This window comes from Eupeodes corollae, chromosome 1, assembly GCF_945859685.1.
Source record: "Eupeodes corollae chromosome 1, idEupCoro1.1, whole genome shotgun sequence".
Taxonomy (NCBI): Eukaryota; Metazoa; Arthropoda; class Insecta; order Diptera; family Syrphidae; genus Eupeodes; species Eupeodes corollae.
Window position 1 is genome coordinate 65,602,102 of NC_079147.1, and position 14,402 is coordinate 65,616,503.

The window sequence follows — 14,402 nt, forward strand, 5'->3', positions numbered from 1 at the left end:
AACTTTCTAAATTATAAGTACACTTGATTGGGAATTAATTTCAATTCAAACACATACGTTGTTCATCAGGTATGAGTAAATGGACCCTGGTGGGAAAATGTGGTGGCTCACATACCTTTTAGTTTTATTCTACAACTAATTAAACTTATGTGACAAAATTGATTTTTTGTCTGTCCTTCATACCAGCTATAACGACACCTGATTTTCCAGACAAGCTATATGTACATTAACATTCATGTAGGTTAGCGTGACACTCTAAATAAAAGTTGTATGCCGCAGGGTTCTGTTTTTTGTCCAGAGCTTTTAATTTGTGATAATTTCGCTTTTCGATTTCAGCTCATTTTATTTTTTTATATAAAATTGACTACAATCTAGTTTAGTAAGATAGTTAATTAATGTGATTTGAGAAGTATTTATTTTATTATTGGAAGTTACAGGGTCTTTCTTTAAATGAATCTGGACCATATTTCAAGCTGAATTTGAAAAGTGTAAGTTTTAAAAACAATTGTGGGTTTGGTTCATTGGGGTGAACGTTGATCTTTCAAGTAAGGTACTCTAAATAGTTGAATAAATTTTGCAAACGAGTGAGAATTTTATGAAGGACGAAAAGGATTTTAGGAGATATACGTGTGGGCAGATGGAATGATGGTTTGTGCGTTAGACTCCCATCTAATGTTTTTTTTGTTCAAGAGTACTGCTTCTTGCAAAGAATGGACAAATCCCCTAAGAGTAACTCTTGTCATGAAAAGTTCTTTCTCTAATAAGCCGTTCGGATTCGGCTTGAAACTCTAGGTCCCCTCCATCCCTCAAAACAGTACTCGCACACAGGAATAGTTGAGAGTTGTAATCACTAGGCACTAGTTCTAATTTGGCTATTGGGAACTAGAAAATTGGCCTTGAAGTTTTCAATATCTCAGTATCTCGCTATCGAAATACGATAGAGAACAGGGAGCAATCTGCATTATTGATCTCCAGCTAAAGAATGAAGTTTTCTATTTGATGAAAAGTTATTTCGCCTATCATTTGAATAGCTCTTAGTTTTAAGAGCAATCTGCATTCTTGATCTCCAGCTAAAGAAAGAAGTTTTGTATTTGATGAAAAGTTATTTCGCCTATCATTTCAATAGCTCTTAGTTTCAATCAATCTGCATTATTGATCTCCAGCTAAAAAGTTATTTCGCCTATCATTTGAATAGCTCTTAGTTTTTATTCTGCCCATGTCTGTTGTCTTAAAGGGTTGTTCTTAAATATGTTAGTTATATTTAAGTTTTAAAAAATGAAGGCTTTGTTAATTCCAGTCAGATCAGCGAGAATACAAAATATTCTAGCAACTTATAGAAAATCTTAAATACTGAGCAGAACTGTCGGAAAAATGATCTATAATAATGCACATATTAAGATCTTAAAGCTGATTAGTTAGTTAGAAGAGTTGATCATAGATAGTTACATCAGTAGAAGGTTATTGAAGTATTCAATTCTGTAATGCTGTCAATCGCCGATTTTAATGAGGTAATTTATGTGAAGAAATTCGGAGACAAAACTGATTTCTGGGAAATACTGCATCGTTTTTGTAAATATCAGAGTAAAAGTCATGTTATACAACTTGAATGGGTAACAAGTAAAGAAAAACAACGAAGGAAATATTCATAGATACCAAAACACATATTTTAAATAAATAAGCTTAATTCTGAAGGATATCAAAAGGTTTTGAAATATCAAAGCAATAATCCTTCATTCTCTAAAATGATGTTTAGATGATAAATCATGAGTCTTTAAAAAGTTCTCGTTTATCAGGAATATTTCTTGAGCTTCTTGATCATTTTACTTAGTAAAGAAGAAACCCGGCATTAATATTAAAGGTATTTAGAAGGTAAGATATGAATTCTATACGGAAAAGCTGAAGAAATTCTGTTTAAGCAGGAAAAGCTAACGCAATGGTTTTTGAATCATAGTCAATTTTCGAATTACAATATTTTTTGGTTTTCTGTAATTTTGTTCCATTACACTCATTTTCATTACTTGTGATTTAACTGATTGTGATTTAGATTAAGAATTGATAGCCAATTTTAATTTGTTGCTTCAAACATACATATATCCAATTTTAAATATCAAAGTTTTGAAATAGCTATTAGAAGATTATTTAAATCTAAATACTTACTCAGCAAAAATTTTACCAATATTCCTTCTAACTTTCGAAATGGTAGTTTTTTTTTAAGATTGACAATGTATATTGAATGAAATATTTAATAAATCTTGATGTTCATCTTTCAAGCATCAAATTATAGAAGACTATTATTAATCAAAAGCCGGAAGTCCGTAGGCAGAGACTCTGGTCTTAGAACTCTTTTTAGTTGTAATTAAGTAATTAAATCTTATGGCAATTAAGAAACTTCTTCAAAGTCCCGGATGTATCCTGACCCCGAATTATCTAAAACATTTCAAATCCAACACCTACACATTTCATACAATTTTCAATTCTAAGAATTATCAAGCATCACAAAAACAAAGAGTTTAACTTCACACGTCCTCAGAAACCTTAGTATCGGTGATGTTATTTGTTATCCTCGCTCTATTCAAGCATAATTCCTATTCATGTTTTTGAATGCTCATATTTTCTTTTATTTCTTTGAGTTTTCCTTTTTTTTTCAAAACTCTTATATGACACGTTTGTAAATAATATGCAAATCTTCAAATGCTACTCGCCCACCTTCATCACAAGCTATCAAAGAGCCACCACACTATATCCACTTGCATCATCATCATCTTCATCATCATCAGAAAAATCCAACTGCCTTTCATATAATTCTAAATGAATACAAAAAATATTGAAATAAAAGACCTTTGCCATTATAAGTTTGACACATTGAACAAATGCGAGCATGAATGTATCTTTTCTTACATTCGAGTACTCATTTTCGTACAATATGCAACGCGTAGGTAGCTCGATGATTTTCATGTCTGGAACATGCCTGATGTGTTCCAGGGATTATACTTCTTCATCTTCGTCTTTAATTAGAAAATAATTACCCTATGCGATGTGATGGGGATGAGAGCGATGATAATGCGACGGCGGCGATGGTGGCGGTCGGTGATGGTTGGTAAGGTATTGAGGAAGACAAAAATGAAGACACAAAGGGGGAAGGAAGCCTCTCTCTGATCTGACACTCTGCTTGTGTGCACTCCGGCAGTGATGTGACGATGCTATCTTCCGATTGTCCCAACAGTACAGCAGCGCTCCCATCAGACTATGCGCCAGGCACAAGCAACCAACCAACCAACTTAACATTACCAACCAGCAGAACAACAACCTGCCAGCTTGTTTGACAGTCGTCGTCATTAGCAGACGTGATTTGATTTAAGTCCCCACAAAACCCACACGCCCACCACGTCGTCCTCATCGTCGTCGTCATCGTAGTCTTCCAAGTCGAATAGTCGTAGTCATAGTCAGATTCAGCGTCGTTCCTCACCGTTGTCGCTGTCGCACGTTTTAATTTTAAGCTGTCATCGTTCGTCTTCGCGAACTTCGAGGAGCTCTGAGTCTGCATATAGCTAGCTAGCAGATAGTTGATAGCTGCACCAGGCACCTCGCATAAAAGATGACGTTCGCCTAAATGCCCGCGACGCGAACGCGAACGAGAACGCAATGCCCTCATATATCTGCTACGTGCAGTGTACATATGTGTCTTCCAGACGTTTTGTGATGGAGTTTTGGTTTTAATTTTTCTTTTATTATTTATTTCTGTTCAACTTCAGCTTCAGTGTTGCATTAATTTATTTTCAGAAATATTTTACTCCACCTATAGTTGGGCGCTAGGAGGTGCCTAGGTATAGGCATATAGGTATAATGCCAGGAAGCAAAACTATTCATTTGGATATGGGGTTAAGAGGTTGCCCCTACTCCCGTGCCATGAGCTGAGCTTGATATAGGTATAAAGTTTACCACCCACCCATATGTTTGTGGGAATTTGGAATTAATTTGGTACATTTTGACGAGGATCAAATTTCGAAGCCTTTAATTAGAGAGAAAGAAGGAGCCATCGACCTGTATTATATATGTATACTGGAGAGAGACTGGCTACGGAATTTGATGCAATTAAATAAACCTATAGCTGCAACACTTTTGAAGGAGGAGCAGCTCATTAGTCAACAGTGTGAAATATTCAAATGAAATGACACTTTAAGTGCGAGAGGTCCTTGCTCCAGAAACCAGAATAATGTGTTCTATAGGTTGAATAGCTATAAAAAGCTCACATCAAACCATTATATCGTTAAGGTATCCCTATATCCGCAGGTACCAGGAAGTATCTACATACATTTTTCATTTTATAAATACGTATCTATCTTTAATGTAGGTACCTACCTATGTATGTTGTATAGAAAATAACGACATGCAATTAGTTTAGAGCGCGAACAAAAATGTTGAATCTTTTATTTTGGAAAATAAATTAGTTGACACGTTATAGTTAGAAAGGTAGGTATTTAAAACACCACCAATCACCATAATATACAATATCCTCATCGTCATAGTCATGGTGATTATTTACACACTCTCTGGAAAAAAACTTATTTGATTAAATGTTCCAATTGAAGGGTTTTGTATAAATGTGGAGCTCTAATAGTTAACACACAACTAATAAATTATTTAGAAACAATTAAAATTTCGAAAATTAAATTTCAATCGAATAGAATTTTAGAGAGCGTGTTGTAATTGTATTATTTTGTATCTAAACGTATTTAAATTGTAATTTATTTAGTGGAGTTTTTCGGAATGTTTTTATTTTATTGAGGCTTTTTGTTTATTTCTAAATTAAGGTCGATGATAAATAATGTGGATGGGAACTGTAAGCTGAAAATAAATTCGAAAATTGGTAAAAAGGAATGCGAGTATCTAATGAAATAAATTCAAAATGAAATGAATTTTAAGCTCTTTATAAAAAGGAGCTAATACAAAAATATTGTATGTTTACAAATATTTTAAATAAAGGTAACAGTTTAATGGAAAACCCATCACATATTGGCTAATAAGCTCAAAACTAATTTGTATCGGTTGTCAGGTTACTTATAAGGTTGAAATATCCTACAAATTGTTAATGGTTAACAAATTAGTAGATTTTTATTTAAAGGCAAAAATATTCATAGTGAAGTATTGGTACTTTTGATTAGAGAAAATTTTAAAGGATTGGTGCATTGTTTTTCGGGAGTAGAACCAAATCCTTACTAGGTACAACAAATAAGCACTTCTTTGTACCATTTTTTAAGGAATACAAAATTCCATTAGTTAACAATCCCTAAAGGAATCCAATTCAAGTTCTCAGACGAGGCTAAGTACCTGGGTCTTATTTTAGAAAAAAAACTAAATTGGAAACGCAATTTAGTTTTTTGTCTAAAAGAAGAAAGAATCACACAAAGCTACCGAACCTATATTTTCTTGAAAAAGTCATTGGTGCAACGTTCAGTTTGAATATTTATAAGCCGTACGCACGACCCTATCTGCGGCATTGGAAACCCTACTCTAACCCTACTCTAACTAACACCTCTTGAAATACTTACCAAACAAATAGGTGCAAGCTCTGTCTTTTACCCCAAAGCTTCACCGCAGTGGGTTAACAACAACATAAGTCACTCCATAAGTATTAAGAATCAATTTCAAAGCACATAGACAGATCTTTTGGGGAGGATAAGGTCATCCTGGAAGTCTAAAAGTGTGGATCAAAAACAAATGAAGGGGTTGGAGAAGGTGTGTACTCTAAACGACTGATATTAAGTCACTCATTCCGCCTACCTAATCATCATTGCGTGTTCCAGGCGGAACTTTTGGCGATGAGAGAAGTTTTGCTTTGGTTTAAATAAAACGTGATATCATCATCTAATATCCGTATTTTCACATGTAGTCAGGCCACTATTATATCTCTGGACTCACCGTCCATTACTGTCAATCATCTCTAATAAAAATGTCACAACAGTAGTTTAATATTCAACTTTGCTGGGTGCCGGGCAATAGAGACATTCTAGGAAACTGTAAGCAGATGAACTTGCCAGAAATGGTACAGTACAGCTACGTTTGGCAAATGCTGCCATACCAATCGCTACATTCCTATTACAGGAATTTATCAAGGTGGAATAACATCACCACGTTTCAGGTCACAAGAAAACATCTGGCCTACACTAGATTTAAGGCGGCAAAAGTCTTTTCACTAAGCAGATCGCATATAAGCTCGGGAATCGGTGGCATAAACGGGTACTGTCTAATAGGAAAGCTCGCTACGCGAATTATCTAAGGATTTTTGCAGAAGCTGTATGGATGAGAGAGAGGAGGAAACAGTTCTTCACCTTCTCTGTACATACTTTGATCTTGCTCAAAAACGCAAGGATTGCCTTTGAGTATTCTTCTATAACGATCTAAGGGATCTCACTCATTTTAACATAATCAGCCTCTCACATTTTGAAAGGGACTCAAACTGGTTTCATTGGGCTATGAAGAAAGATTCACGATTCTTTTGGTATCACATTGGGCCATTAAATTGGCCTAAGTGTACACGCACACCATCACAGACAGCCACTTTAACCGTCTATTTAGATTACATCACTTAACTATGTTATTAGGATCATCCCTTATCTTGCATCTTACGTTAGTAAATATTTTCAAATCATCGGCATAAACATTATAGACTCTTAGAATGTGATATTTTATTTGAAAGATCGATAGTAAAAAGTATAAAAAAGAGCGGTCCGAGATGACTTCCTTGGGGTACTCCGGAAAAAAAATTATTTGACGGTACATTACCGATTTTGGCATATTGTTGTCTTCCAATTAAATAACTATTACCGCACCTATAAAAAAGTCCATGTCAGAAAATTTTTTATAAACTCCGGTCTTTAAGATCGGGATCACCTATTAGAAACATTTAAAACATATTTAGAAATTTCCTTGTCTCAAAAAAGAAAGCATTTAATTATTTTTGTTTTGCTTTTCTTAACGTTACGCTACGTCCAATTTATGGTAGATCAATAATTGAGCATCTAGTGGACAAATTTGAATCCACAGGTACAGTACAAAATGTTCCCGTGCCAGTCAGAAAAAGAAGTGCCCGTAGTGTCGAAAACATTGCTGCCACTGAGGCTTTAGTTGGAAAAATCCAAGAAGTATCTTTCACATGTCGTTCTCGAATTTTCCAAAAAGATCTTGGACAAAATGTGCGGTTGGTCAGGCAGCAATCCACATGTATTGCATGAGTCATCATTGCATCCTGAAAAAAATACGGTTTGTTGTGATTTATGGGCCAACGGCATCATTGCGCCGTACTTCTTCCGTAATAATCAAGAGCGGCACGTTTCTGTGAATGGGGTTAATTGAATATTTTTGGTCCCCGATTAGATAATATGGACTTGGAGGACATGTGCTTCGACGCCGTTTGATTATTTCCTGTAGGGCTACGTCAAGTCCATGGTTAATGCCAACAAGCCAGCGGCGATTAATCAACTTCGTATGAATATCGAACGTGAAATTACAGCAGTTAAGGCCGATTTATGCTTGAAAACCGTCGAAAATTAGGTTCAACGTCTGGACTTCTGCAGAGCGTGGCCAAAGCAAAAGAAATCGAGTTTCATACATGTTGGTATCAAACGTACTTTCACAAGAATAAAGAAGTTCATTGATATCCAAAACAGTTTTTGCTTTCTTTTATTGAAAAACTCGATACCTAAAAACTATTGTTTCGAATCCCGATAACATAATGGACTCTTGAAAACTTTAAACACTGCGTGAAAATAATTTGAAATTTTCATTTAAGTTTTATTTGTATGCCAGTTGAAATTGTTTGTCAATTGCACCACTATGTGCGAATGTTTGATATTCCTTACTAAAGGACATTTTTGTTACAAAAAATATATTCAACCTCACATTGAATTGTGGGCCTAAAATCTTTTGCACGACTTCTCCCAGCTTGTTCGCACAAGCGTAATACATTTTATATAAAAAAGGACATAAATTAAACAAAAGACAATAATAACTGATGTGGCAAAAACCAACTTTCCTTAAAATTTCAAGTTGGCATCCAAAATAAATAAGTTAGGCCGAATGAATTTAGAAGAAGCCGAAAAAAAAATATCAAACAGAAACAGGAAATTGAATTGAAATAAAGTTCATTAAATATGCAAATGCTTTCGTTGTCGCTCGGTTTCGCTTTTGTTGCTATATTTTGGTTGTCTTCACGCAAAAACGACTTTTTTTGCTTTGCTTACGTATCCTTTTTTATCGCACTTTTCACATCAGTCAAATTATTAAGATGAAGCACACGTTTAGTCAATGCGCGTAATACACAAACATACATATATAGTATTCCCAATACAAAAATATGTTGTGATGAATGTTATTGTTCAAAGGAGTTCTTCCTTGTTCATAAGCCTACACAGTACACTGCATATGTAAATCATAAATAAAATAAGCAAGGATGAACCTTACATACATAAATCTACATTATATGCAAATTCAAGAATTTCTAGGTATAATATATTATGCGTCTTAACTTACCGGTGTTGAATATGGGTGGGATGTCAATCGTATCGCATCCGTTTCCAACTGCTCCCTCAGGATCAGTTCCAATTCGTTGGGTGGTGTTTCACAAAGTATCTCCGTACTCCCAGACAATGAATTCGGATCGTTTAGCATAAAATACACACTTGCCGCACCTTTTTCGCGCAATTGACGAATGCTCTTTAGCAATTTATGTCGGTGAGCCGTATTCTCAACCCCTATGGCATCTAAATCAGGATCACCGACTTGTTTGCATATCTCCAAATCATCATAACCGTTATCCAAAAAACTCTCCGCATATTGTGCCAAACCGAGGGCACGCAACCACTCACAAACGATATTACTAACGGCCATTGTATACTTAGTTGGATAAGTGATAGCAACGTCTCGACGAACCGCTTAGAACAAAACTACCTAAATATAAATCAATGGCTGTAACGCGCGTTAAACCGACTTCACTACACACGATGGGTCCGTCAAAGGATACACGCAAAGTGGCTTTTCTTTAAACTAATCATATGTTTTCTTTTGTGAAATTATTTTTCTTGAAAATTTTTTTGAAAAATATTTTTTAACGAACCAAAAATTATTGGGAACAGAATAAATCACGAAATCACGGCGAGCGTCGTCACGATAGATCGAATCTGTCGAATGTAACTCTTACGCGGTAAAATTCGTTGCAGGCGTTAAAAAGATAGATTTATTGATTGATGGTCGATTTTTATAGTTTCGTTCTAGTTCTAGATACGTAGATATGCAACTTTATGAACTATTTCACGATCATTGTGTTTTCAAGCCCGTACCTAGGCATAGTTTCAACTTTTTTAGTTCAGAGATTGTTCTGTTTTTTGTTTTTGTTGTTTTTGGTGGGATTGTTACTGTCGCTGTTGCTTACAAAATGGATGGATAGATCTGTAAAAGAAAAAACGAAAAAAAAAAGAGAATGAGAATAAAAATCATCATTAAAAAAGATCTTGCAGATATTTTATCTTTCAGGTTCATATAAATAATGAATAAAACCTCTGTCTAGGCACTTTGATTTATTACCATTACCTATTTTTTGGTTTTGGCCGTAGCTGCGATTATTTTCAAAAAGGAAGGTAAGGAAGTAGTAAATCACTTTTATAAAGACAACAATAATAACAAAAAAGAAAATAAACTGGAAAAGTATATTAATCTCATATGACGTTGCGGTGGAGTTGTCGCCGTCAAGAGATCTGAAATTGAAGTGAGCAATCGTATTGTTTTGATTTCATTCTTTACAATAAAATTTAAAAAAAACCAGTTGGTGTGTAACCAACTCCTTTTCATTCAATATAAACGAGTACCATCATATTCAAAATAAAAGTACAAATATAAATAAACAGAAACAGAAACCATATGTAGTCGCATAAACAATGTGTAAATTCAAATCAAAGCAATTATTTTCAATCAATGAACAAATTTAAAAAGTGATAAAAATAAATTTATTAATCGAAATTTCAATAAGCGCCGTCAATTTAAATTTAAATCCCTCGACAACAAAACTTGATTTAGATGTTTCGATGGTTATTGACTTTGAACTAAGGGAGAGTTACGGATTTGTTAAAAAAAATCTATTCATATCCTGATCATATTGAGAACTTATTTCACAATACATTATAAGGGTTTCACCAAAAAGATAATTTATAAAAATCCCTTCGAGATATATCATTCCGTTCCAAATTTATATTTTTTGAAGATTGTAATTGAAAAAAAATTGAACGATTTTACGTAATTTTAATTTTTGAAAAGATATTTGAGTCGAAAGTAAATTTTTACCAAGTTTTAGTATTGTTGGAATTTTGTTATTTATACAAAAATATCAACTCGATTGTTCTCAAAATTTTAAAGAATGTTGAAATAAATATTTATTATTCATTTAATTATATTGAAGCCAATATTTTTAATTTTTGAAAAGATATTTGAGTGGAAAATCAATTTTTACCAACTTTTATTAATTTTTTTTAAGGTTTTATTTTTTTGTAAGAAAATTGTCAATCCGATTTTTCTTAAAATTGTACTGAATGTTGACAACAATATTTTTAAAAGATGAAATTAGTTTGAAGCGAATATCTAAAAGTTTTAAAAAGATATTTAAGTCAAAAATCTATTGGTACCAACTTTTGTTAATTTGTTTTGGGGGTTTTAATTTTTTTTAAACTGTCAATTCGATCTTTCTCAATATTATTGAATGTTGATATTATAATTTAATTATAATACTATTTTTTGGACAACCTTCGAGTGATTCAAAACATACAGAGTTTGAAAGAGATTTGTGTGGTGCTTTTGTTAGGGCAGATATAACCTTGGTCAAAATTTGCAATGGAAAAATATACCGAGCACAAATTCCTTCAGAAACAACACAATTTGTAGAAAAAAACCATCGATACAATCAAAAACAAAATAAAAAACGATTTTTATGGGTTTCAATGGACGAGACAACAAACGCAGCAAACAGATATGTTGCAATTGTTATCATTGTAATTTTGGATCCAAAAGAGAGTTCGCTAAAGAAACATTTTTATTAAGTACATAGCTCAACTGCAAATGACAAATCCCTCAGCCATCGCCCGGCTCTTCGATGATACGGTAAGAATTCTGGGTGAAGATTTTAACATAGACTCGATCTTACTTTTTTTTCAGACGCTGTTCCGTATATGATAAAAGCGGAGTATGTGAAAAATAATAAGTGATTATGCTTTATAGCAAAAAGCAAAAAGTGTTGTTAAAAGCTCCATCCAGGGTGAAAACTTTTAGAGACACAGAACCTGGACTGAAACTTCCTCCACAACCAATCATAACGCGATGGAGGACATTGCTCGAAGCAGTGAAATACTTAGTCAAGCATTTTGAAAAAAATTGTTCGCTTTTGTAAATTTTTTGTTTGGCATCAAGCTATGGGTTTATAGCTACACCAATTTCAAAATTTCAAATCACAAATTTTAGGTGATACGGTGAAAACAGCATTAACAGCAAGGCTGCAAATTAATGAAGAAGTTATTTACTGCAATAAAAATTTGCATTAAATTTTCTTATTGATCAGTGACATTAAAAAATGTCTCTTATTAAAAAATTAATTTGCTTTGTTAACTTTTTTTTCTTTCTTAAATAATAAACGGTGATTTTTTAAGAGCTTGAGAACTTTAAAAAAAAAACGCATAAAATTTGCAAAATCTCATCGATTCTTTATTTGACACGTTAGATTGGTCCATGACATTTACTTTTTTAAGATAATTTTATTTAAATGTTGACCGCGGCTGCGTCTTAGGTGGTCCATTCGGAAAGCCCAATTTTGGGTAACTTTTTCGAGCATTTCGGCCGGAATAGCCCGAGTTTCTTCGGAAATGTTGTCTTCCAAAGCTGGAATAGTTGCTGGCTTATTTGTGTAGACTTTAGACATGACGTGGCCCCACAAAATATAGTCTAAAGGCGTCAAATCGCATGATCTTGGTGGCCAACTTACCGGTCCATTCCTTGAGATGAATTGTTCTACGAAGTTTTCCCTCAAAATGGCCATAGAATCGCGAGCTGTGTGGCATGTAGCGCCATCTTGTTGAAACCACATGTCAACCAAGTTCAGTTCTTCCATTTTTGGCAACAAAAAGTTTGTTAGCATTGAACGATAGCCATCGCCATTCACCGTAACGTTGCGTCCAACAGCATCTTTGAAGAAATACGGTCCAATGATTCCACCAGCGTACAAACCACACCAAACAGTGCATTTTTCGGGATGCATGGGCAGTTCTTGAACGGCTTCTGGTTGCTCTTCACTCCAAATGCGGCAAATTTTGCTTATTTACGTAGCCATTCAACCAGAAATGAGCCTCATCGCTGAACAAAATTTGTCGATAAAAAAGCGGATTTTCTGCCAACTTTTCTAGGGCCCGCCCATTCACTTAGAATTCGACGTTGTGGCAGATCGTTCAGCTTCAGTTCTTGCACGAGCTGTATTTTATACGGTTTTACACCAAGATCTTTGCGTAAAATCTTCCATGTGGTCGAATAACACAAACCCAATTGGTGCGAACGGCGACGAATCGACATTTCACGGTCTTCAGCAACACTCTCAGAAACAGACGAAATATTCTCTTCTGTACGCACTGTACGCATTCGTGTGGTTGGTTTAATGTCCAATAAAGTAAACTGAGTGTGAAACTTGGTCACAATCGCATTAATTGTTTGCTCACTTGGTCGTTTATGTAGACCATAAATCGGACGTAAAGCACGAAACACATTTCGAACCGTACACTGATTTTGGTAATAAAATTCAATGATTTGCAAGCGTTGCTCGTTAATAAGTCTATTCATGATGAAATGTCAAAGCATACTGAGCATCTTTCTCTTTGACACCATGTCTGAAATCCCGCGTGATATACTAATGCATGAAAATCCTAACCTCAAAAAAATCAAACAAATTTTGTAGATGTTTTATTTATCTTCCAAAAGTTGAAGTGAAGAAGAGTTTAGATTTTTCTTTTTTTTATTGGTATTGTTCTTCTTAATTAATTTACTTAAGCAAATAACGCTTTATCTTTAAAATTTATTGAGCTTATTTTGAGTTCATATGTATATTTGATTATTAAGGGTTTTTTTGGACATATTTTTGCTTGCCCTATCGATAACAATACTTTTTAAAAGATAAAGTTAGTCTTAAGCCAATATCTCAAAGTTTTGAAAAGATATTTAAGTCGAAAATTTTAATTTAGTTTAAGGTTTTTAAAAAACTCGTTAACAAAAATAGATTTTGAAATCAAACTGTTTCATCATATGCAAAATATTTGGGGTAATTTTTTAGTTAATGTTTTAGAAAAATACAACATAAAACTTATAAAAAATGGGCTTCGAATCAAGTATTGGAAGTACATAAGAAGATATTGACAATTTATTTATGTTCGAAACAAAAAAATTGTTAAGAATTAGATGATCACTACAATAGTTGGAATCATGTTAACCAAGTAGAATCGTTTTTTTTGGAGTAGTAACCGTTGCTTGATGGTTACTGCGTAGTACTTTTTCATGCGCAGAAATAAGTCAACTTGAAATTTGGCTAAAATGTTGCACTGACTACCAAAACAGTCAATATTTCAGAAAATCGACTGCTGGATAGTCAATAGAACAGGTTTTGATTGTCAATTTTGGTCAACTTCGGTACTAAATTGGTTGTGGTTTGGTTGTTGACAACTACAATTCGGTTTTCAAAAAAAAATTGTCATAGTGACTACCAAGTTGTAAGAAAAAAAAATTGACAACCGAAAACTGTAATATTGACTATCGCATGTGTCGACTGAACATTGACCATTCAATACTCAATTTGACTACCAAAATAGTCAATGGCACGACTTTTTTCGTTTTGTGCCAGTAATCTTGGGTTAAATCAATACCTGTGCCCCCTAAAATTTTTTTTCACGGAGGAATTTAATAATACTTCAAAAGTATTTCTTGTGATTAAAACTGCTTTCTCAACTAAGATCTTTATATTCGTCAGAAAAATTGTAAGTCCCCTCATTTTCTGACATGATTTTCACACAGTAAGTAAGTAGCGTTGTATGTCTCTAGGCCCAGGTTGTCTACTGACTGTTGAGCCACCTAATTACTATGTATAATATAGGTTGTGATACGACAGCTCTGTATGTCTTTTGGTACCATTTAAAATTTGAACCCAAAATCGTTATTTTCTTCGCAATATTGAAAATGTTACAGTAATTTTGAAGTATGGTTTTTGTTCTTATTTTTTAAAAATCTGACACTAACGTAAAATTATAAAACTATTTTCAAAGATTTTCTAGGAATTTAAAAAAAAAACAATTGATTGTTCCAAACATTTAGCATATGTAAAAAATATAGTTTTT

At 33.8% G+C, this 14,402-nt stretch overlaps 1 protein-coding gene across 1 annotated transcript in view; it reads right to left on the reverse strand.

Annotated features, from left to right (window-relative positions):
• The window catches only part of LOC129952626 (uncharacterized), a 581,803-nt gene that overhangs the window by 429,361 nt on the left and 138,040 nt on the right, over positions 1-14,402 (reverse strand). Inside the window, exon 2 of the mRNA XM_056065358.1 lies at positions 8,530-9,444. Coding sequence (XP_055921333.1) covers positions 8,530-8,886 — 357 coding nt within the window. The 5' untranslated portion in view covers positions 8,887-9,444. The remainder of the gene's footprint in view (positions 1-8,529; positions 9,445-14,402) is intronic.